Source organism: Elephantulus edwardii, unplaced genomic scaffold (genome assembly GCF_000299155.1).
Source record: "Elephantulus edwardii isolate Elephantulus edwardi_28Jun2011 unplaced genomic scaffold, EleEdw1.0 scaffold00103, whole genome shotgun sequence".
NCBI lineage: Eukaryota > Metazoa > Chordata > Mammalia > Macroscelidea > Macroscelididae > Elephantulus > Elephantulus edwardii.
Window position 1 is genome coordinate 11,577,652 of NW_006399853.1, and position 21,061 is coordinate 11,598,712.

Sequence of the window (21,061 nt, forward strand, 5' to 3'; positions counted from 1 at the left end):
GGGCTGCAGGTCTGGACCACGGAGGAGCTCATTAGTGTTTAATGAGAGAACAAGTGAGTGAATCAACCGCTGAATTTCTCTTGCCTTAGAAGCACGAACCGCAGAGGCTCTCAGCCTTGGTGCACATTAGCATCAGCCTGAGAGCTTTCTAGAGCCCCAGTGCCCAGACTAATCACACAGCAATCTCAAAGGAGGCCTGGGTATTTTTAAAGCCCTCCAGGTGAATCTAATGCACAGTTAAATTGAGCTCTGTTGTAAAAGAAGGTATTAGCAAGATGTTCTGTTTTAGCTAACAGGGAACTTGTTTAAACAGAAGCTATTTACAAAAACATGTGCACCCAGTAACAAGTGTTTTAGACTGAACAGAGCTTGACTAAGGTGCGTTTGATACAGGCCATGGTCTTCACAATCACTTGTTATGCATCAGAGAGTTGGACAATGACCAAGGAGGATAGAAGGAGAATTGATGCCTTTGAGCTGTGGTGCTGGAGAAGAGTACTGAGAATACCATGGACTGCTAGGAAAACAAACAGATTTGTCCTGGAAAGGGTTAAACCGGGTGGCTCCTTGGAGGCAAGGATTCTGAGGCTCCGTCTAACATACTTTGGACATGTTGTGAGGAGAGACCGGTCCTTGGAGAGGGACATCATGCTTGGGAGGGTGGAGGGACAGCGCAGGAGGGGAAGGCCCTCTATGAGGTGGATTGATTCAGTGACTGGGATAATTGGGATGGGAGTGTCAGAGACAGTGTGATTGGCACAGGACAGAGCAGAGTTTATAGGGTCGCTATGAGTCGCAAGCGACTCGATTGGCACATAACAACAACAACAAGCAATAAAAATCTGAGGATAGAGACCCTGAGATTCCATTTGGAATCCTTCCAGGTGTCCACACCAGCCTGGTCTCATGATCACATTATTATTATTATGGCTGCTGGAGGTCCAGTTATCAAGTTTATGTTCCTGGGAGAGAATACTTAACGGATAAAGGGCAAATAAAGCAGCTGTCCTGAGAATCAGCTGCTCCCCCTTCTGAATATTTTGTTTTAGATAAAAATATGCACAGTAAAGCCCACTCCCATTCAAGAGTTTCTAGGTATAAGGATCGCTGATACTGGCTCCATTGCTCACACTGCGCCAACAACATTCTTGTTTCTGTTCCAATTGATTCATTCTCATTAACTTAAAATCTCTGCCCTCTGACTGTTCCATTTATGCTTTTAAAACAACTACTATCCATTTGGTCTTATGTAACACACTGTCATCAAGTCATTTCTGACTCATCCATCCATTGGGACAAACCACTGGGTCACTGAAACTGTGAATCTTAATGACACTTATCTGCCCATCTTTCTCCCATAGAGATTCTGGGGGATTTGAACTGCTGACCTTTTGATTCCATTATGCACTATGCATCACTGATACGCAGCTTAGGCTCCTTGTGGTCTATATAGACTGGGAAGGGGGGCTTGGGGAGATGGGGCTGGTCAGAGAGGACAGGCGACAGTTTTCAAGTTAGGAGGCTGAGGTCACACCATGGTGGGCTAGGACAGGAAGAAGGCAGCAGGGTCCTGGGATTCAGAGACAGTTGTGGTTACATCTATGAGGAAAGTTAAAGGGTTTGCTAAGGGGCTCTGGTGGTGCAACAGGTAAGCACTCGGCTTTTCATTGAAAGGTTGGCAGTTCAAACTCACCCAATGGCTGTGTGATTGAAAGACCTGGAGATTTGCTTCCATAAAGATTATTTTGTTGTGGCTGTAGGGAGGTGCCGTCTAGTTGTGTACAATGTGTAACAAACCTATGAACAAGGGATTTGAACCTTGTTCTATCTTGCACCATCCTCATCGCCTCTGACAGACTGTGGCTGCAGTCTCTGTGTCAATCCCTCATTGAGAGTCTTCCTCTTCTTCGCTGACCCTCCACCTTTCCAGCATGATGTGTCCTCCAAGAAGTAGCTCCTCCTACCAACACGCTAGAAATCCCTCTGGGGCGTTTCACCCCATTCTACAGGTCACCCAGGATCAGAGGTCAGCACCCAACAACAGAGAGATCTCGAAAACTGTTAGGAAAAGGGAGCTGAGGGGCCAGGTGAGGCTCGCTCTCTGTGAGTGGTGAGGGGGCTTCACGAGAACTGGAGCATTTATCTGTGGCCACATTTTACCACAAGACGAACAAGTTGGTGGCATCAAGGTGGGGGGGCTGGTCACACTATGTTCCTGCCCCTCACCTGGACTTCCAGCCTGGTCTTCACTCTGGGGTACAGGCTGGCCTGCTTCATTGCACTTCACGGGGACTGGGTTCTGTCCTCACATTGAAGGTTATGGCCACTCGGCCTTGACTGAGTCATCTACGGCCCCATTTTCCCAGCAGCACGTACCCGCTTTGTATCTCAGTGTCACATTCTGCTAATTCTTACATTTCCGCTTTCACAGTGCTATGCTGTTTGTTGTTGTGTGTACCATACAGTCGAAATGGACCCATAGCTGACCCTCCAGTGGGTTTTCAGAGGCAGTTAATCACACAGGAGGAGACTGCCCATCCTTCTCCCAGGGAGCAGCTGGTGGCCTCGAACCGTGAGCCTTTGGGATTAAAACACAGCTTCACAATGCTACACAGCACACTTAACAGACTACAGAATAATGGAGGCATAAGCCTTAAATGCACTGGGAAATGAAAGAGTGCTCGTGACCGGCCTCATGGAAATGTTCCCGTGGTATCGCTGAGCTCTGCCTGTGCAAGACTGGGGTACGCACACACATAAAATATTGTGGAAAATGTCACCCATTTGGGTAGCAAGCCATTGTCTTGTCATTTCACAGAGATGCAGAAGAGAAAGAGGAAGAACTGGGCACAGAGGGGCAGGTAAAAGGGGAGACAGTTCTATAGAATTGGCTCTGATGTTTCTGGACACCAAGATGGAAGCCCACACACTGGCTTTTCCTGGTCCTATCTCGTCAAGATCACACAGATGAGATACGATCAAGAACAAAGTGGGCCGCCCGTGGGACTGTGTTTAACATTCAGCTTCTAATCAAAAGGTCTGGGTTTCAAACCCACAAGCCACTCCTCAGGAGAAAAATGCGGTCACGTGCTTTCGTGGAGATTACAGTCTCAGATACCCCACAAGGCAGTTTACTCTGTCTCATGGGGCCACTGGGAATTGGAATCAGTTTAAAGACAGTGAGCTCTTGTTTGGACTGTGATTCTGAGAAAAACACAACAAAACAAAACTCTCAAAAAAGCCTTTTAAACTTACTACGGTGGAGTCAGAACTGACTCATAGCTGAGTCTCTGACACATTTTTCAGAGGCTGTAAATTGCATGGGAGGAAACTGCCCATCACTCTCAGAGCACTGAGGGATTTGAATCGCTGGCCCTTGGGTTAAGAAACACAACTCCTTAACCACTACGCCACTAGTTCTCCCTCTCTGAAAGATTTTGGAAAAAGGCTCCAACAAAATTTCGCCTTTTTTTTGTGTGTGGGGAAGTGCCCCTGATATAATTTCTATTTGGAATCATTTTTATCTTTCATGAAAAATAGAATTAAAAAGAAAATTCTTGACCGACGAGCACAGCTGATACTTGTAAGCACTTCCTCGTTTCACCATGAGATGAGTACACAACCACACGGTGCTACGTATGGAATGGACTTCTAGTGTGTCTTTCAGCTTTTGTAACAGCAGTTTTAGAACAAGCCATCCTCAGAGGATTTCGAAGCTGTTCCAGCAATGAGCTGGAAAACCCTTCCCCTGCTGGGAGCCAGAAGAGATTTGGCATCTTTGATTCTTCAAAGCCCAGGCAGCCCACGCAGATCTGAGCGGAGAGGTGGTAGCTGTTCCCTTGGGCGCCTGCGGTCCAGTGGAGCAGAAGGAATACAAACCTCCCAGCCCCAGCCAGGGCGTTGGCCGGCTCCTCCCTCTCAGCACAAGCCCAACACACACAAAACGGAGTGTATTTTTGGAAAAGCAAGCACTTTCGGATTAGAAAAGAATTGGTACTCCTTTTGATATTCTTTGTCATGTCCGAATTATTTGTTATTGTCAGAAGCATGCCTGGGGAGGCATGGATATATAATACAGGCACCATGTAGCTGAACTCAAGCTGGCTAACCCTGCACCCCAAACCAGAGTCTGTAGGGCGTGGCACCCACTGGCAGAAGAGGTGGTCTCCCTGCTCTTCCTGTTGACCAGAAAGACATCTCCAGCTCAGGGTTCATGTCCAAGTTCTCTATGAACCAAGATGGGGGAGGGGGGCAACTCCATGGCTTCAAGAAAGATCTAGAGATGTGTTCCTGTTAACGTGACTGCTCAGAGAGCTCTGCAGGGCATCTCCGCTCTGTCACACAGGGGTGCTGTGTGTCAGAATTGAAGTGACAGCACATAACAACGGAACAACACCGGATGCTTACAGAGATGGACAGGAGGCGGTCATGCTGCAAACAGAGCTAAAACCATGGCACACAGACCCTGGCTCGAGCCCTCTGATGTGGTAGAGCCCATTGCACATGCCTCCTACTAGTCCACCAGGAAAACAGCTGTTCATACCACAGAATGCAGGGCTGGGTGGCCCAACAGATGGCCACGCTGCCCCACACAAGGCCACCCATAGGAGGCCAGACTGGCCCCACTGGCAGCTTCCCTTCTGTCCCTGGTTCTCCAAATGTTTGTTTTAAAACAGAGTAAGTCTGATTGGAATAAACAATGAAGGTACCCAGAGAAAACAAATTAACCTCCACCACCCACTGTCATCGACACATTTCCACTCACAGAGCCCTTGCAGGACAGAGCAGAACCGCATCTAAAAGGTTTCCAAGGCTGTCAATCTCTGTCTTTCTCCCACTGAGCATCTTGTGGGTTCAAACTGCTGACTTTTTGATGAGTTTCTGAGCACTTACTCACTGTACCAACAGGACTCTTTACAAACAACTCAGGCATCTATAAAACGAGAAAGGGGTAACTACCCTCAAAAGAGGGACCTCTTGGGCTGACAGCAAATCATCACCTCTGGAAATAGAAAATCTGTTCTCTACGCTGTCTTCCCTCAGTGTCAGTTAGAGGATGAGAGGGGTTTCGTTTTACACCTACCTCTCTCTGTTTGACCTTTCCAGATACTTGGGTTGATGTTTTTTCTAATTACAAGTTCTTATTAGAGAAGCTACTGAGGTCTGCCAGGAAGGCTTTATCACATTCTGTTATGTGAGTTCTGATCAAAACGTGTCACGTGCGTGGGCTGTTGTGAGCCTTTCTGGTGGACTATAGCTGCCTTGTAGGCAATGAGCATGTGGGGATCTGTAAGCCAGGGGAATCATTTCAGAAGAAAGTCTGGTGATGACAGAATTTCTGAAAAAGATGAAATGTGACTAGCTGAAGAGTTTCCTCCTCAAAATACCCCTTTAAAACAAAAATCTTGTCTATGATCCCTTTTTGGGAAAAAATCCCAAAGCTGTACGCCTGAGGGGAATGGTGTTTGGAAGCAGGAAGAGCCAAGCCAGGCATCTTTTACTAGAGTCCAGGCACTAGTGGACTGTCGGCATCTCCCACAAGGCCCCTTTCAGCTCAGGCATTTCCTGCCTGTTGGCTGTCAGGTGGTGGGGGACTCTTGTTCTGCTTCACATCTCATAACGGAGGAGGAAGAGAGTGCTGGCGTCCTAGTGGCAAGAAGCTGTGCTGCAATCCCAAAGGTGTGTGGTTCAAATCCACCAGATGCTCTGCTGGAGAAGGAGAGGCAAACTTCTCCTGTGCCAGTCAGATCCAATTTGATGGTACACAAAATTAAAAATAAAGAAACAGGTTTTTAAAAAATGAAGGAGGAGCTGGATTCTTCCTCCAGTGATGTCTCTGACTCCAATTGCCCTATTCACTCTTCCTCATCTTTTCAGAACCCTTCTACCCTTGGGAAGACTCAAACTTTCGACCTTTTGGTCAGTAGCCCAACTATTAACCTATAATGCCTCCAGCACTCCTCTCTAGACATCAGCAGCCCTTTAACAGCCCCATGTGTGCAGAGCAGAATTGCTCTGCTGTGTTTCCAAGGTTCTGACTTTTCAGAAGCTAAATTCAAAATCCCAGGGGAATGTGACATGTAACACAAATTCCAAAGGAAAAAAATACTTTAATTTAAATATTAATTTAATTAAACAGACAATAAGAACCGCATGGGGGACTCATAGGAAATGGTTCCAGTTTGAGTAGGCCATCTCCAGCAACAATACCATATTCAACACTATCTGTGGCGACACCTCGACCAGGTAAAGGGGTTCACATCGCAGCTGCAGGTCATCTGCAGGCCCTGCAGTCAGGAATGCGGGTGGCAGAGGGGTGTGGCTGTGGACAGATCCAGCTCAGCACCAAGTCCTGGACTCACAACCAAGAGGAGATACACACATAAACACGTAACGTGAGGCTGGTAGAAACGCTGAGAGCGCAGACAGAGTGGACTGTCCTGGAGAGTGAAAACCGACTCAGCCTTTCAATGAGACTGGCTGCAAGTCCAGTTCCCAGGTCGTTTCCGTAAAGGCAGTAGGTCAGAAGCACCCTGGAGCATGGCGGGCCGGGAATACGAGCGGTCACATCACTCACTGAAGACCACGGTGCCTCTCAGTGTTTCCACACTTTCACTCACAAGATGCGTGCTGCATACCACTGCCTGTCCGTGAGTAACAGGTGCTAGGTCTTCTTTTCTGCTGGGGTCCCGGGTGCTGCTTTCTTGACTGGAGTGGCGTTAGGCTGGACTTTGCTTTTCATGATGACACTCGGCTTCTTCTGTTTCTGGTAGTTGCTCTGCAAGGCCTTCAGTCCCAGCATTTTACAATACTTGTTGCACTGGTGCAGTGCTTTGAACTGGTCGATGAAGGTCATAGAGCAGTTGCCTTTAAATCCTTTGTACCTGGGAATTTGGGTGGAAAGAAAGATGACATTTTAAGCAGAGTGCTCTGCCAGTTTAAAAAAAAAAACTGAAAAGGGAAACTAATGGTGCTCAGGAAATCTATTCATTATGTAGGAAAGAATACACAAATGGTTGACACAAATGGTTGACACTATTAATTAAAATAAAACAAAGCTGGGGCTGATTGAGGGCAAAGACTCACTGCTGAGTGAAATGCATCAGCCATGAAAGGGCAGACGCTTTGTGAGCTATACTTTAACAATAATTAAAAAAGGCAAATATCGTCTGATCTCACATGAACTATCTAGACCATGTGAATGCATAGAGATCAAAGTCTTGGCAGCCTGGTGGCAAGAAGTTGCACTGCAATCCCAGAGGTATGTGGTTCAAATCCACCAGATGCTCTGCTGGAGAAGAAGGGGCAATCTCCTGTACCAGCTATACCAGTTAGATCTGATTTGACGGTACACACACACACACAATTTTTTAAAAAGACTAAAAAAAAGAGTCTATGTGTGGCCACCTGGAGTGGTCAGAAGGAAGAGAAAAAAGAAGAAAATGTTTAGGGGACCCTGAACCTTTGTTAAAGGGGGGGGGCGGGGGAAGAGGACTGGCCAGTGGTGATAGTTGAACATATTTAATGTCACGGAGCTGCTCAGGTGAAGATTGCGCACAGAGCAACTGTTTTGTTTTCAATATACTTATCACAATAAAAAAAAAAAAACCATCCCCACAAGGGCCTGCTGTCATGCAGATCAAAGATTAAAGCCTAGATTGCCCAAGGGCTCTAGGCACTTCCTGATACAATACACAAACACACCATTACACTTTTCTTTTTAGTCATGATGACCAGGACGAACCATTGTAACAAACGCTAGAAAAGTCACAAGATGAGGAAATTCTAGCGCCTTTGGCCTGAAAGACATTATACCTACTCCTCACTTAGCAACTCTCTCATTATCTGACATTTAACACTTACCACCATAATAAAAAATCTACTATCTGACCACTCTGTACATGAGCCACTTAAGCCGGGATGGAAGGAGCCTGAGACGCGAGGTGAAGGCGATGTTGGCCATGACGGCTGTTACGTGTCACCTTGGTTGGGTCATGATTCTCAGTGGCTATGCAGTCACAGGTATGTACTGATGTCATCTGGCAGTGAGGCAATGATGCAGGACCCTCCCTTTCTGTGATCCTCCATTTTTGCATCACATCAATTTTGTCATAGCAACCTGGTCTTTGCCTCCTAACTGTGTCCACACGTGAGGAATGGGTGTGTAGAGCTCTGACCCTTCAATAGGCAGTTGAGGGTATTTTGGTCAGTTGAGAGGTCAAGGGACCAACCCGAGGGAATGAAGCACAAGCCACGATTAGAAAGTAGCCCTCTGAGGATTTCTTTAGCAGAAGAACGTTCTCCTGTGACATCCCACCTTCTCCCAGGAGCAGAGATCTGGGAAGGTGGGTGTTTTGAGCCAACCTCCTTAGGCCTGTGAGGCTGGTGCTTTGAAAACTGCTTTCTACAGGTTCTCAGGTGACAGAAGCCCTGCCATGAAATGCACTTTACACACACACACGTTTGCACACACATGCACACAGACACACTCAGGCACATAAATGCACACACATGTGTATACACACCCATGTATATGCACATACACTTATGTACTTGGGGACTTACCCATGTATACATTAATACACGCACACACTGCATATACTCACATGTCCACACTCAGACATGCACATGTTCACATGCACACAGTCATAGCATGTATTTGTACACACAAACATACACACACACACAAAAACACATGCATACACATACACATACACACACACATCTGTTTTGTGTCTTGTGTTTCTTGGCTAGTAAAAGCCACTCTTTCGATCTACAAATTTGATCAGGCCCTTCCTGGGCAGAAACAGTCACAATGAGGGGAGCAGCGTCCCAAGTGACAGCTTGTCCTCTGCTGTGGGCACATGGGTGGCATTTGGCATGACGGATAGTCTTTTTTTTTTTTTTCGGGAGTTCAGGTTGACCAAAATTTGCATTCAATTTTCCTCCCTCCTCTTTTTTCTGTCTCTGAGGAAAAGACCTGAAAGTTCTCTAGGGGGAAAAAAAATAAATAAATAAAAAGAAAGTTCTCTAGGGAACTGTCCTGGTCACCAGTCAGCCTTAATAACTGAATCTTATCCCACATTTGCCCCTCCACTGGGGAAGGTTGGTTCCAGCTCTGCCCATGATCCCTGAATTCAGTTTGCATGTCAGGAATGTGCCACAAGTCAGTAAACCCTCATAATACTTTCTCTGTAGGGTTGGGGGCATGATGACGCCGGCTGGTGGTCACACTGAGGGTGTCCTCTGGGACCTGTCCTCCCTCCTCTGGCCCAGTGCTTACCAACTGGGGGAGAAAACCCTTGGGAGATTTAACTTCACTTCACTTCCATCCAGCACCAGGAAATCTGCTTTTTGGCAACTACAGAGAGACATATGTGGTCGTCTACTTCATCAGGGTTTCAGCTCGGAAACGCTGGGGCAACTCCGTGCTATCTATCCTACAAGGTGGTTCCGAGTGAACACTGATACGATGGCAATTTTTGGTTTTCTCTCATTGCCACCAAGTCAGAACCGACTCATAACTGATCCTCCCGCGGCTTTCAGAGGCTGTAAATCATGCTGGAAGAGCTTGTCCATCTTTCTCCTGTGGATTCGAACCACAGAGGTCTGAGCCATTTCCCATGGGCTCCGCCACCAGGCTCTGTATATAAAGGGAAAGCGCTGACTCTGGTGCCCTCTGGTGGCTACATCACAGCTTCGCCATCCCTCCAGAGCTGATGGTTCTCAAGGCTGGACCCGGAGAGGTGACCCCCTGACAGAACTGGCCCCCTGCATGTGGGAGTTTAGATGGGATTGGACTTGGTTTGATTAACATTTCCAAATTTCCAGTTAAGGAATAAAGTGTTTTTTTCCCCTTGTATTAAATTGCCCAGTTTGCAGCTTGGTCTACCCATACAATGAGTATCAATGAGATATCACAACAGTCCTATTTGATTTGTAAATTGGATCTTCTGCATTCAACAGTGCAACAGGATTAAGGGTATTAAGGTGTCTGTCTCGGGATTCCAGATACATTCACACCGTGGGCTCCCAGGAGAAAGATTCTACGCTTCTCTTTTAAGGCTCCACTAACAGGTGAAATGGAATGAAAATGAATAAATCGGAACCTGTTTCCTATTTTCTTTTTTTGATATTATAATTAACTTGATGTGGTGTTGTGTGCCGTAGTCAGAACCAATCTATAGCTGACCCTCCGGCAGGTTTTCAGAGGCAGTTAATCACACAGGAGGAGACTACCCCTCCTTATACGGTGGAGCAGCTGTCAGACTTGAACCATGTGCCTTCAGGATTTCAGCACAGCTTCTTGCCACTATGCCACTATCTACCTTTAAAAATACTAGTGTGTCTTTCAACTTCATTTAAGGAAGTCATTAAAGGGGGAGCGTCAGCATCCAAAAACATGGCCCAGATTCAGACATAGGGAAGTTTTCTTTTAAATGACACAGTGGCTATTCTTTCCCCAAAGAGCTTGACCACGCTGGCAAAAAAGAAGGAGAAAGAAAAAGGAAAAAAAAAGAAAGAGAGGAGAGAGGGAGGAAGGGAGGGAGGAAGGGAGGAAGGAAGGAAGGAAGGAAGGAAGGAAGGAAGGAAGGAAAAAGAAAAAGACTGGCTTTTCAATTTGGGAGATTTTTCCACCTTAAACAACACAAAATAGTAGCTGTCATTATTGGGTCCTTGAGGGGAACCAATGGCTAGCATACTTGAAAGGCTGGAAGTTCAAGTCCACATGAAATCACCTCAGAAGAAAGGTCTAGTGATTGGCTTTTTAAAAATCTGTCTTTGAAAAGTCCGTGAACTACAGAGTAACATGAGAGTCACCACAAGTTGGCGTGAACTCATGTTGACGGATATTTCCCTTGAGTTAAAGAAAATCCCAGTCTGCTGTCCAGTCACATCTCCTTCACTGTGACCCTCCCTGAGTTTCCCAGGCTATGAATCTCTCCAGGAAGAGACTGCCTCATCCTTCCTTTGTAGAGTGACTGGTGAATTCGAACCATCAACCTTCTGGTTAGCAATTTAACAGATAACTCACTAAGCCAGCAGGGTTCCTTGCAGTTTAGATAAAGTCCTCCTCTAACCATTTGACTATACTGGGCTTCCTTTCTTGGGAAAAACCTCTGGTGACTTAAAAGAGAAAGCTTAAAGAAAAGTTGAGAGTGGAAGTAGACAGATGACTAAAATACCCCTTCAAAAGCTCAGGAGCACCTTAGACTCCTCTTCCAGCTCTGCCACCCTGGTTTCTCCTAGAGCCAGCCAGCCACATTTCAGAGACAACATTTCACGCTGGGCTCCAGCCCCCAGCTCTTCTAATGGCTGTTGGGCAGTGGTCCCAGGTCAGACCTATCCCATTAGAGCTGAGAATGAAATCAAGGCATTGAATTTCCTTTTCAATTAGGGGAACAATGCGCCTCTGAAGCTCTCAGCTGGTCTGGGTTCCTGGAAGCTGTTGACATACTTTCAAAAGATGTCTTAAACAATCATGCTCTTCAGCTTGTCTTTAGTTCTCGACATTTCGCAAATTCTGTCTTGATTTGGTAGAAAGTTGCTGTTTTATTTCATAGTGTGGAATTTGCTGGTTCCGGTTGTAAGGAGTTGCTCTGCCAGCTCAAAGCCATGAAGCTCGAATTCACCAGCTGCTCTTCAGGAGAAAGATGAGCAATCTCTTCCCTAACTTCTTCTGAAAAGCCTCCAGGGGGTCAGCTATGGGTAGGTTCTGACTCAGTGGTACATAACAACGAGTACTGGGCAAGAGAGAACTGATGGCATGGTAGGTAAGCATTAGACTGCCAATCAAAAGATCTGCAGTTCGAATCCTCCAGTGGCTCTGAGGGAGAAAGATGTGATAATTGCTTCTATAAAGATTTACAGTCTCAAGGGAGCTCTGGTGGCCTCGTGGCAAGAAGCTGCACTGCAATCCCAGAGGCACGTGGTTCGAATCCACCAGATGCTCTGCTGTAGAAGGAGGGGCAATCTCCTCCTGGACCAGTCTGATCCGATTTGACAGTACACACAAAAAAAAGAAGGAAAGGGGAGGGAAGGGGAGGGGAGGGGAGGGAAGGGAAGGGAAAATAGATTTGCAGTCTCAGACACCCTGTGGGGTTGTTGTGTTTTTGTTAGGTGCTGGGGTTAACTGACAACATGAATAACAGAAGCTCCTTCTGCCCGGCCCCCTGCCCGGATCTCTGCCACGCTCAAGGCCACTGTTACATTCACTGTGTCAACCCACCTTCTTGAGGGGTGGTTCTGGTCTGTCCTATACTTAGGGACACACCATGTTGTTGCTGTCGAGTAACATCGAGTGGGAATGACCCAGAGCTGACCCTCCAGTGGATTCTCAGAGGCAGTAAATTGCACGAGAGGAGATTGTCCATCTTTCTCCCATAGAGCAGCTGGTGGGTTCAAACTGTGGACCTTTGGGTTGATGAGGCTCCTTCCCGTTGACCCACAAGAACTTTCTAGAATCGCTATGAGTCAGAATCAACTTAAGGGCAGAGGGCTTTTGTTTGGTTTGACACTGGGCTGAGACATGAGGGAGCAGAAGCAGCTTGTCCCAGACACTAAATACAGATTAACTGGGGGAGCCCCTTGCCTCCCCATTCTCTTAGTCAGGGACTTAGAGACCCTCAAGTTGTGTTCTCAAGGCCACAGAACTGAAAACAAAGAAAAGCTAGGATTCCAATCAGGTCTGTCTGATGCCTTGAGTGTCCAAGGTCCTGTGCAGCACTAGAGGGTACCCATGGAATCCTCCTGGGGCCCAGAGGCCTTCACAGATAGGGACTTCCATGAAATTATCTCCTTACTGAGCATATTCACGTCAGAGATGACAGTTACTTTAACCAGAGAATTTCGTCTCTGTCTTGGGTCGCTTGGGAGGCACATTCTAAATCCCTGAGACCAACTCAGTGATTGAGGTGCTATGACGATCTCTTCAGACCACACCTGAGGGTTGACACTAATGAAATGACCAGAAGCAAGGGGTGGGCTCGCCAGGCTGGCAAGACCACCTAGTGTGGTGTTATTGGCCAGTGAGCACCCGAGGGGGGTGTAATTCTATCAGTCACGTCTGTGAACTGAGTCCTCAGTACGAGCTCTGGGAGCAGGTGCCCAAGAGCTTCCTGCCTGGTGCTGGGCAACGCTGCCCATAGAAGGAGCCTGTCCTTGGCGACACAAGCACTGTATCAGGGACACTCCTGGACTTGACTTTTTTTATCTTCTCCTTTGTATCTGTCTATAACACAATTCAGCCTAAGGAGGGTGCTTTCTGTGATTTCTATGAGTCTTTTTAGCAAAGTCTTGAACTTGAGTGAGTAGTGAGAGCCAGCAGGTCAGGAGTGAGGGGCTGAGGAGTCCTGAGCTTATGGCTGTATCCTGGGTGGTGGTAAAGGAGCCCCAAGTCTGCAGCCAGCAGGTCAGAAGTGAGGGACTCCGGAATACTAAGCTTGTGACACCTGAGGTCTTACGCTGACCAGCAGTTTGGACCCCCACCGCCTTTGTCTTATGATATCTGACTCAGCTCTGGGTGGACAGGGTCACAGGAGGTGACCCTGTTCTCAATGTTAAAACAAAAATGGCATAGAATGAAATTGATTTGACAGACTCTTACCATTTGGGGAGAGAAAGAATTTTATATTCCTCACACACTTATCCAGTACAGACGCTTAATTAGATGGAATGCTAGACCATCAAGAAGGATAACATGGTTCTGTCTGAGGCAAGTGGGACATGTGGTGACCCTGCCTCCAGGCAGACCAGACAGGTCTGTATGATGCCAAGACAGATGGCCACCAGTAGGAGCCTAGAAGTCTGTGATAGGTAGACCACATTAACCAACCCCCATCCTCCTCACCACACCCCCATACCCACATCAACAGGAGCCCAGAAGTCTGTGACAGGGCAGACCACTCTAACCCCCCCAGCCTCCTCACCAGACCCCCACACCCACCAGCAGGAGCCTAGAAGCCTGTGATGGGCAGACCACTCTAACCCCCCCAGCCTCCTCACCAGACCCCCACACCCACCAGCAGGAGCCCAGAAGCCTGTGACGGGCAGACCACTCTAGCCACCCCCCAGCCTCCTCACCAGACCCCCACACCCACCAGCAGGAGCCCAGAAGCCTATGATGGGCAGACCACTCTAACCCCCCCCAGCCTCCTCACCACCACTGCCCACACCCCTCCCCAGACCACCACGATTCTCCAGGGAACATGCCGCTGCTCAACTCTGGGGAGGAGCACAGACGTCATCCCAACACAGAAATACACGCTGACCGAGCAGCATTTCAGAAGACCCACGTCAAAAGAGCAGTCATGCTGCATCTCGGTTCTGAGTCAGGCCAAAGATTCATGCGGTCAGTGCAAACTACAAGGGTCAAGTGCATGATCAGGGCACCAAACTCAAGAGCTGTCCCCTTTCACATTTTCCTGCTGACACAGTACTTAAGCACTCAGCTGCTAACTGGCCGGTGGACGGTTTGACCTCACCAGCCACTGCAGGGTAGGAAGATGCAGCAACCTGCTTCTGTAAAGATGTGAGCCCTTGAAGACCCTACTTGTTCCCATGGGGTCAGAACTGTCTCCATGACAACAGGTTTTCTTTTAGAAGGGGTGGGGTCTTCTCTCCTCCATCCTTCCTCAAAGCTGGAAACTAGCACATTTACAGCATCTGTGGATGGCTAGAAATGAAAACTGATGTGGATGAGAAGGCGCAGCTGGGGGAAAGCCCACCACCCTTCCCAGCCATGCACACCCTCTGCCCATTACTTTCAGGTGCACCTACACTTGGCCACAGTGGTAGTGGGAAAGACAGAACAACTCCAACATGGGATGCTAATTTCACCCAAAACCACAAAGAACTTGTCCTCTCCCTCCTTGCCTCCCTCTCTCCCTTCCTTCTTTTTTTTCTTCCTCTTTTTTTCTTTCATTATGCATCAGACAGTTGGACAAAGACTAGGGAGGATAAGGAGAATCAACACCTTTGAGCTGTGGTGCTGGAGAAGAGTATTGAGAATACCATGGACTGCCAAGAAAACAAACAGATTCGTCCTGGAGAGGGTTAAACCGGGCTGCTCCTTGGAGGCTAGGATTCTGAGGCTGACATACTTTGGTCATGTTGTGAGGAGAGACAAGTCCTTGGAGAGGGACATCATGCTTGGGAGGGTGGAGGGACAGACAGCGCAGGAGAGGAAGGCCCTCTATGAGGTGGATTGATTCAGTGACTGGGGTGATTGGGATGGGTGTGTCGGAGACACTGCGATTGGCAAAGGACAGAGCAGAGTTTAGGGCTGTTGTACATAGGGTCGCTATGAGTTACAAGTGACTCGATGGCACATAACAACAACAACATCATAAGGCAGCTTTATTAAGAGGGCTCCCAGGCAAGATTCCTTGGTCTGGACAGAGGAATAAACCAGGGAAACCCGCCACAAAGAACTTGCTTTCAGTTTGTTAGGAAGATCCCAGGGCAATGGGTTTTCACAGACAGTGACAGGAAAACGTGGAAACAGTTCATGGCAACAGGTGAGAGAAACAGCATTACGCGAGTGTCGTTAAATTATTACTTCAGAGATGTTTATGATGGCAAATGTTCTGCTGCCCATATATTTACTGAGTCTAAATAGATGAGACAGTAATAGGATTGATCCTTTAGTTTCTACCACACACACATAAGTATGGTGTGTCGGAGAGTAAAGGCTGAAAAAGATCCCCATTCTAATTCTAGCACAGAGCCACTGGGCTGTGCACAGTAACACCCTTCCCCACACTCAGAAGGCCAAACGGTCAGCAGCACCCACGCCGAGTAACAACCCCAGCCCCGTTTGCTCTGAGCACTATCTTCGTGGGAGTGCATTTGGGGAGAAATACATTTAAAACATGCAAAGCAAACTCACTGTGCTCAACTGCAAAAAACAATCTTAAGACACACTGCATCAGGAAGCTCTTAAATGCTGCTGCTGTCTACCACTGACTTGGAACCGACCCAGAGCTGACCCTCCAGCAGGTTTTCAGTGGCTGTAAATTGCACAGAAAGAGACTGCCCATCTTTCTCCCACAGAGAGCAGGCTGGTGGATTTGAACTCCGTGCCTTTGGGTTTTCAATGCAACTCCTTACCACTAAACCACCAGAGCTCTCCAGTAAACGTTGTTATGGGCCATTGAGTCTGAATCGACCCATAGCTGACCCTCTGGCGGGATTTCAGAGGCAGTTAATCACACAGGAGGAGATTGCCCATCCTTCTCCCACGAAGCAACTGCTGGATTCAAACTGTGTGCCTTTGGAATTGCAGCACAGTTTCTTGTCACTAGGCCATCAGAGCTCTCTATTAAATGTTAGTGAAGGTTTGGAGCGGGGGAAGGAATAATTGTAGTTGAAGGAAGTCCAAGTAATGCTGGCACCCCCCACATCCAGCTCCAGGCACTCCTGCTAGTAATTAATATTCAAAGTTGTTCTCAGAGTTCTCATTTGTTCCAAGTTAGGGAGCAAATGTGTTTCCCTTTGAGAATGGAGCCCATAAATATTTGATCTGAGACAATGAAGCGGAATTTATCCCAATATTGTCATCACAGTCAGGACAGGGACACAGTCATCACAGTCAGGATGGGGACATGGTAACCACAGTCAGGACGGGGACACAGTCAGGACAGGGACACAGTCAGGACGGGGACACGGTCACCAGAGTCAGGACGAGGAATCTGCTTTGTCCACTCGCTCTGACGGCATCTGTGGGAAGGTGTTTGAGGCCGAGCAGTAACGAAGTAAACTCGGGGATTTTCCTACTCACCCTTTGGCCAGTGTTGCTATGCCGACGTCGGTCAACTTCATCCCCACACCTACAGGAAGAAGCAGCAAAGATAGGGTGTTACAGGGGCTCCTCAGAAAGACTGGCGGAAGGCCTGGGTGGCGATCCTGCCATCCTCGGTTCCTTCCTGCAGCACCTGCAGACCCACCTCGTCCCACCAAACCGGTCCCTGCCCCGCATCCCTCACCCAGGTCAGTCCCCATCCCACATCCTTCACCAGGACTGAGGCCCTGAGCATCCACAAACTCTCGGCCTTTGCAGAATCTCTTTGGCCTTATAATCTCACTCAGTGAGTCGATCTGGACATACTGGGCCTGTCTGACGGGAAGAACTGCCCCATGGGGTTTTACAGAAGTAGCCTCCCCATCAGTGCAGGGACCATTCAAACTACTCAACTCTCAGTTAGCAGAGGACCTTAACCACTACACCACCCGGCCTCCCTCCTTGCCCTGGTGCTGTTGTGCTGTCAAGCTGACTGGCCACAGCTCTATGAGCAACAGATCAAAGCCTTGCCCATCTTATGCCCTCCTCACCCTCTCTGCCACGCTCAAGCCCTGTGCTGCTATCACTGTGCCAAGTTCATCTCGCTGAAGGTCTTCCTCCGCTGGCTTTCTGGGCTGCCATTCAGGGGAGCAGACTGCTAGGTCTTGACTCCTGCAAAGCAGCTGGTGGCTTCAAACTTGCAGCCTTCCAGCTGGCAGTCAAGAGCTTAACCACTGCACCGCCAGGACTCCCTTATGGTGCCCTGTGATTCTCCACGGTCCCTGAGCACCAGACAAGAGGGCCGAAGGGTTAACGTCCTGTGCAGCAGCGCCTGCCTGGGGCCTGGCCGAGCTGCTGTTCAGCCTACTTGGCCACAAATGCAACCAGAGGGCTTCCCTGCTTGCACCTGTGAGTTGCATTAGACACGGCGCGTTGGGTGCTCCAGCAAGCGTTTGAAAAGCCTCCTTCACAGCTGCAGACTAATTCATCTCATTCTTTCAAAGCTCCTAACAGCAAGACCATATGTGGAAACGCTTCACAACATTTTTATTGCAGGGTCTGTGCTTCAGGAGGGAAAAAAAACCACCCCAGATACCAAATTGCAAAAGCTCTATCTGGACATCATGTTTCATGGCCAGTTGTATTTAAAAATCACAGCTCTATTTTCCAAGCTGCATGCAAGTCCAATTTCAAAATGTCATTTGGCAAAAGGTCCTTGGAATGGGGGAATCAATCTTTCTGACTTCTCCCAATTACCAGATGTCACATGTTGTTTAAGGGGGGAAAAACAGAATGTAATTTTCAAAATGAAACATCCCTCTTGATTTAATAACATTGACAGCAATTCAGCCACGCTGGTAGCACAGTCTGTAAGGAGCTGTGCAGCTAATCCAAAGGCAGTGTATCTCCGGTGGTTCGAATCCACCAGCAGCTCCAAGGGAGAAAAATGAGCAACCCCCTCCCATGCAATTTCGAATCTTGGAAACCCCATAAAGAGTCAGCTATAAGTTGGCTGCAATTTGATGGCAATGAAGTAGAGCTGAATTACAGGTTAATAATTAGCATTCTGATGTGCAGCTGCAGAGCTGGGCTAGCGAATATAGAAATCTGTAGGTTGTTTCTGACAACAAGAAAGTTAACAGCAATAGGAGTGCCTTTTCCAGAGTATGAGTCCCTGGATCTTCTGGACATTCAGGAGTGGTGTCAGTGGTGAGACGACCCCAGGGACCACTCACAGGCTCAGCTTTTACCCCACGACCCTGCAGAACCGGCAGCATCTGGGAACCAAGCAACTGCCTTCAGAGTCTGAGAGACCAAGGGTTGAGCTGGGTCCTTTGGGTTTGCTTCTGGTTTTGATTTTTTATTTTAATCTCAGTGCCTCTGTACAATTATAGCAGGTGAAGATTGCCTAGAAAATGGAAATGCCATCTGTGCTACAAAGACAATGAGAAGGGTTTTCACAGCCGCACAGAGCAGTGCGTCCCCACAGGACACTGGGCAAGGCTGGACCTGCACGCCCCACCCACGGAGAGATGGGTGCCCGCCTACAGCTGTTGACAAGCGCCTGGGAGTGAAACCAGCAGTGCATGTGCCCCAGGGGATTGTTTTCCAGTGGAAAGCTGAAGATGTGTAATGCAAAACTAACTGTGAGGAGGAAAAGACAGGGCGCGTCTGCAATGGCACAGCCAGAGTCTAATTAGACACGGTCTCAAGAATTCATTGCCATCCATTGGTTCCAATTCAGAGCTTCCCTGAAGGATACAGCAGAGCAGCCTCATCAAGTTTCCAAGGCTATGATCTTTACAGAAGTCTCCTCTGTCTCCCAGGGAGCACCTCGTGGATCCAAACCGCCAACGTTATGGGTTAGCTGCCCACAGTTAACCCACTCTGTTACCGGAGTTCTCCATAATCGATTAAGTAACCATGGTGGTTAATTTTGTGTGTCCATCTGACCATGCTCCTCAGAATAATGTAACCATCCCACGTGTTGTAATTTATAACCTCTGTGATGTTAATGAGGCAACATTAGAGGGTAAGAGGTTTGAATCCACCAGCTGCTTTGAGGAATAAGATACGTAATCTTTTCCTGTGAGATAAACTGTCTCTGAAAACCCATTGAAGGGTCAGCTATGGGTAGGTTCCAACTCTACGGTACTCAACAACAACAACTATAAAGATTTTTTTTTTAACTATAAAGATTTAACCAGCCTTTTCTTTCTTTCTTTTAATAGATTTTTAAAATATTGAAAACATTTATTCTACTAACTCTATGCTAGGAAAATAATCAGAAATCTGGACAAAGATTTACATTTATAGATTAAAATATATCAAAATGGTATTGGGATTATTTCTAGAGAATGATATCGAGGTCAATCTTATTTTCATCCTTATAATTTTGTGTTTTGTTGAGAAGTACAAATTATATTCAGAAGGAAATAAGACTACATATGGATTCTAGTCTAGGGCAAACAAAATTCTTTAAAAATTATAATTATGAAGTGTTTGTAAACATACCAGTGTGATAATCAGCCTCTTCTAATGAAGAACACGTCTTTTTAGGCGTGGGATCTGTACTGAATGACTGTGGACTCCCTGGAAAAGCTAGAGAGCTTTGGCCCTCTCCACATCTAGCTATCTGCCACCTGGCCTCCAAGACTGAGCCAGTGGTTGCTGTCCTTGTTAACTGTGGACTTCAGCCTCTGAAGCCAGCAGTCTGAGATGACTTGGATTCATCAGCCTCCCAAATGCTTCTCTCTAGAGGTTTGACCTGCAGAACTGGGACCTTCCAGCTTTTAAAAGCACATGAGCCAATTTCCTTGATCTATCTATATCTATCTATTTATCTATCTATCTATCTATCTATCTATCTATCTATCTATCTATCTATCATCTATCTACCTACCTACCTACCTACCTACCTACCTACCTACATATCTATCTGTAAACATCACTGACTTTGCTTCCTTCGAGAACCCAACCTAAGACTGTAGGTGCCTGTTAAGACCATTTTCTCATTTCTTTGGTAAACACTTGTGTGGCACCGAAGCCTCTTCAGTGGATTTTCAGATCTATTTGTGAGTTTGTGCCTGTTGAGGACATACCAATAAAGTCAGCCTCTAGGTACCTGTTATAATGGGAAGGCAGCATTAGAAGGCATGGCTAACACGCACCTTATGATTCCACAGTGCTGCTTATTTCAGGTCCCTTGTCAAACCTTGTTTCTTAAGACATGTTCATCACAGCTTCTGCTGGTGACGATGTCAAGGCAACCTGGGGTTGCCCTCACTGACCTCTCCCTGGTCACCTCTCCATCCCCAGCACCCACCTAGGCCCACTGCATCCCTGGCACCCGAGTCCAATCACCCTGCTCACCCTGCATGTCCGTAACCAGGAGGCAGCCACTCGTCTTCTGGTAAACCCAGTGCTGGAAGGTGCAGCATTTCTGACCAGCCTCTGACTCTCTTCTCAAGAAGTTGATTTCCTTCCCATCCCGGATGGAATACTTCACAAATTCCCCAATCAGCTCTTCCTCCACTGTCGCATAAGGGATATTATTCTCGGGCCGATGGATGAGAAAAATAGGAATGATCCTGGTGAGGGGAAGAAGATGGACACATCAGGTCCTCAGATGGGAGGAAACCTGGTGCATTCTACTCCACCTGGAGCAGCTGGGGCCGCAGGTTCAATCCTTGGCACCCTTTAGATTCACCCCACAGCTTTCCCTTGGGACTAGACAGGATGTGTTTCTGTATTTCCAAGAATTGGCTAGGAAACTTTCCT

The 21,061-nt window shown here is 47.5% G+C and overlaps 1 protein-coding gene across 1 annotated transcript in view; it reads right to left on the reverse strand.

The window, feature by feature from the left end:
• Nucleotides 1–6,664: 6,664 nt before the first annotated feature.
• Nucleotides 6,665–21,061, reverse strand: part of ALPK2 (alpha-kinase 2) — a 109,985-nt gene continuing 95,588 nt past the window's right edge. The window contains exons 10-12 of the mRNA XM_006891761.1: nucleotides 20,654–20,871; nucleotides 16,781–16,829; nucleotides 6,665–6,884 (exon numbers count right to left, since the gene is read on the reverse strand). Coding sequence (XP_006891823.1) covers nucleotides 6,665–6,884; nucleotides 16,781–16,829; nucleotides 20,654–20,871 — 487 coding nt within the window. The remainder of the gene's footprint in view (nucleotides 6,885–16,780; nucleotides 16,830–20,653; nucleotides 20,872–21,061) is intronic.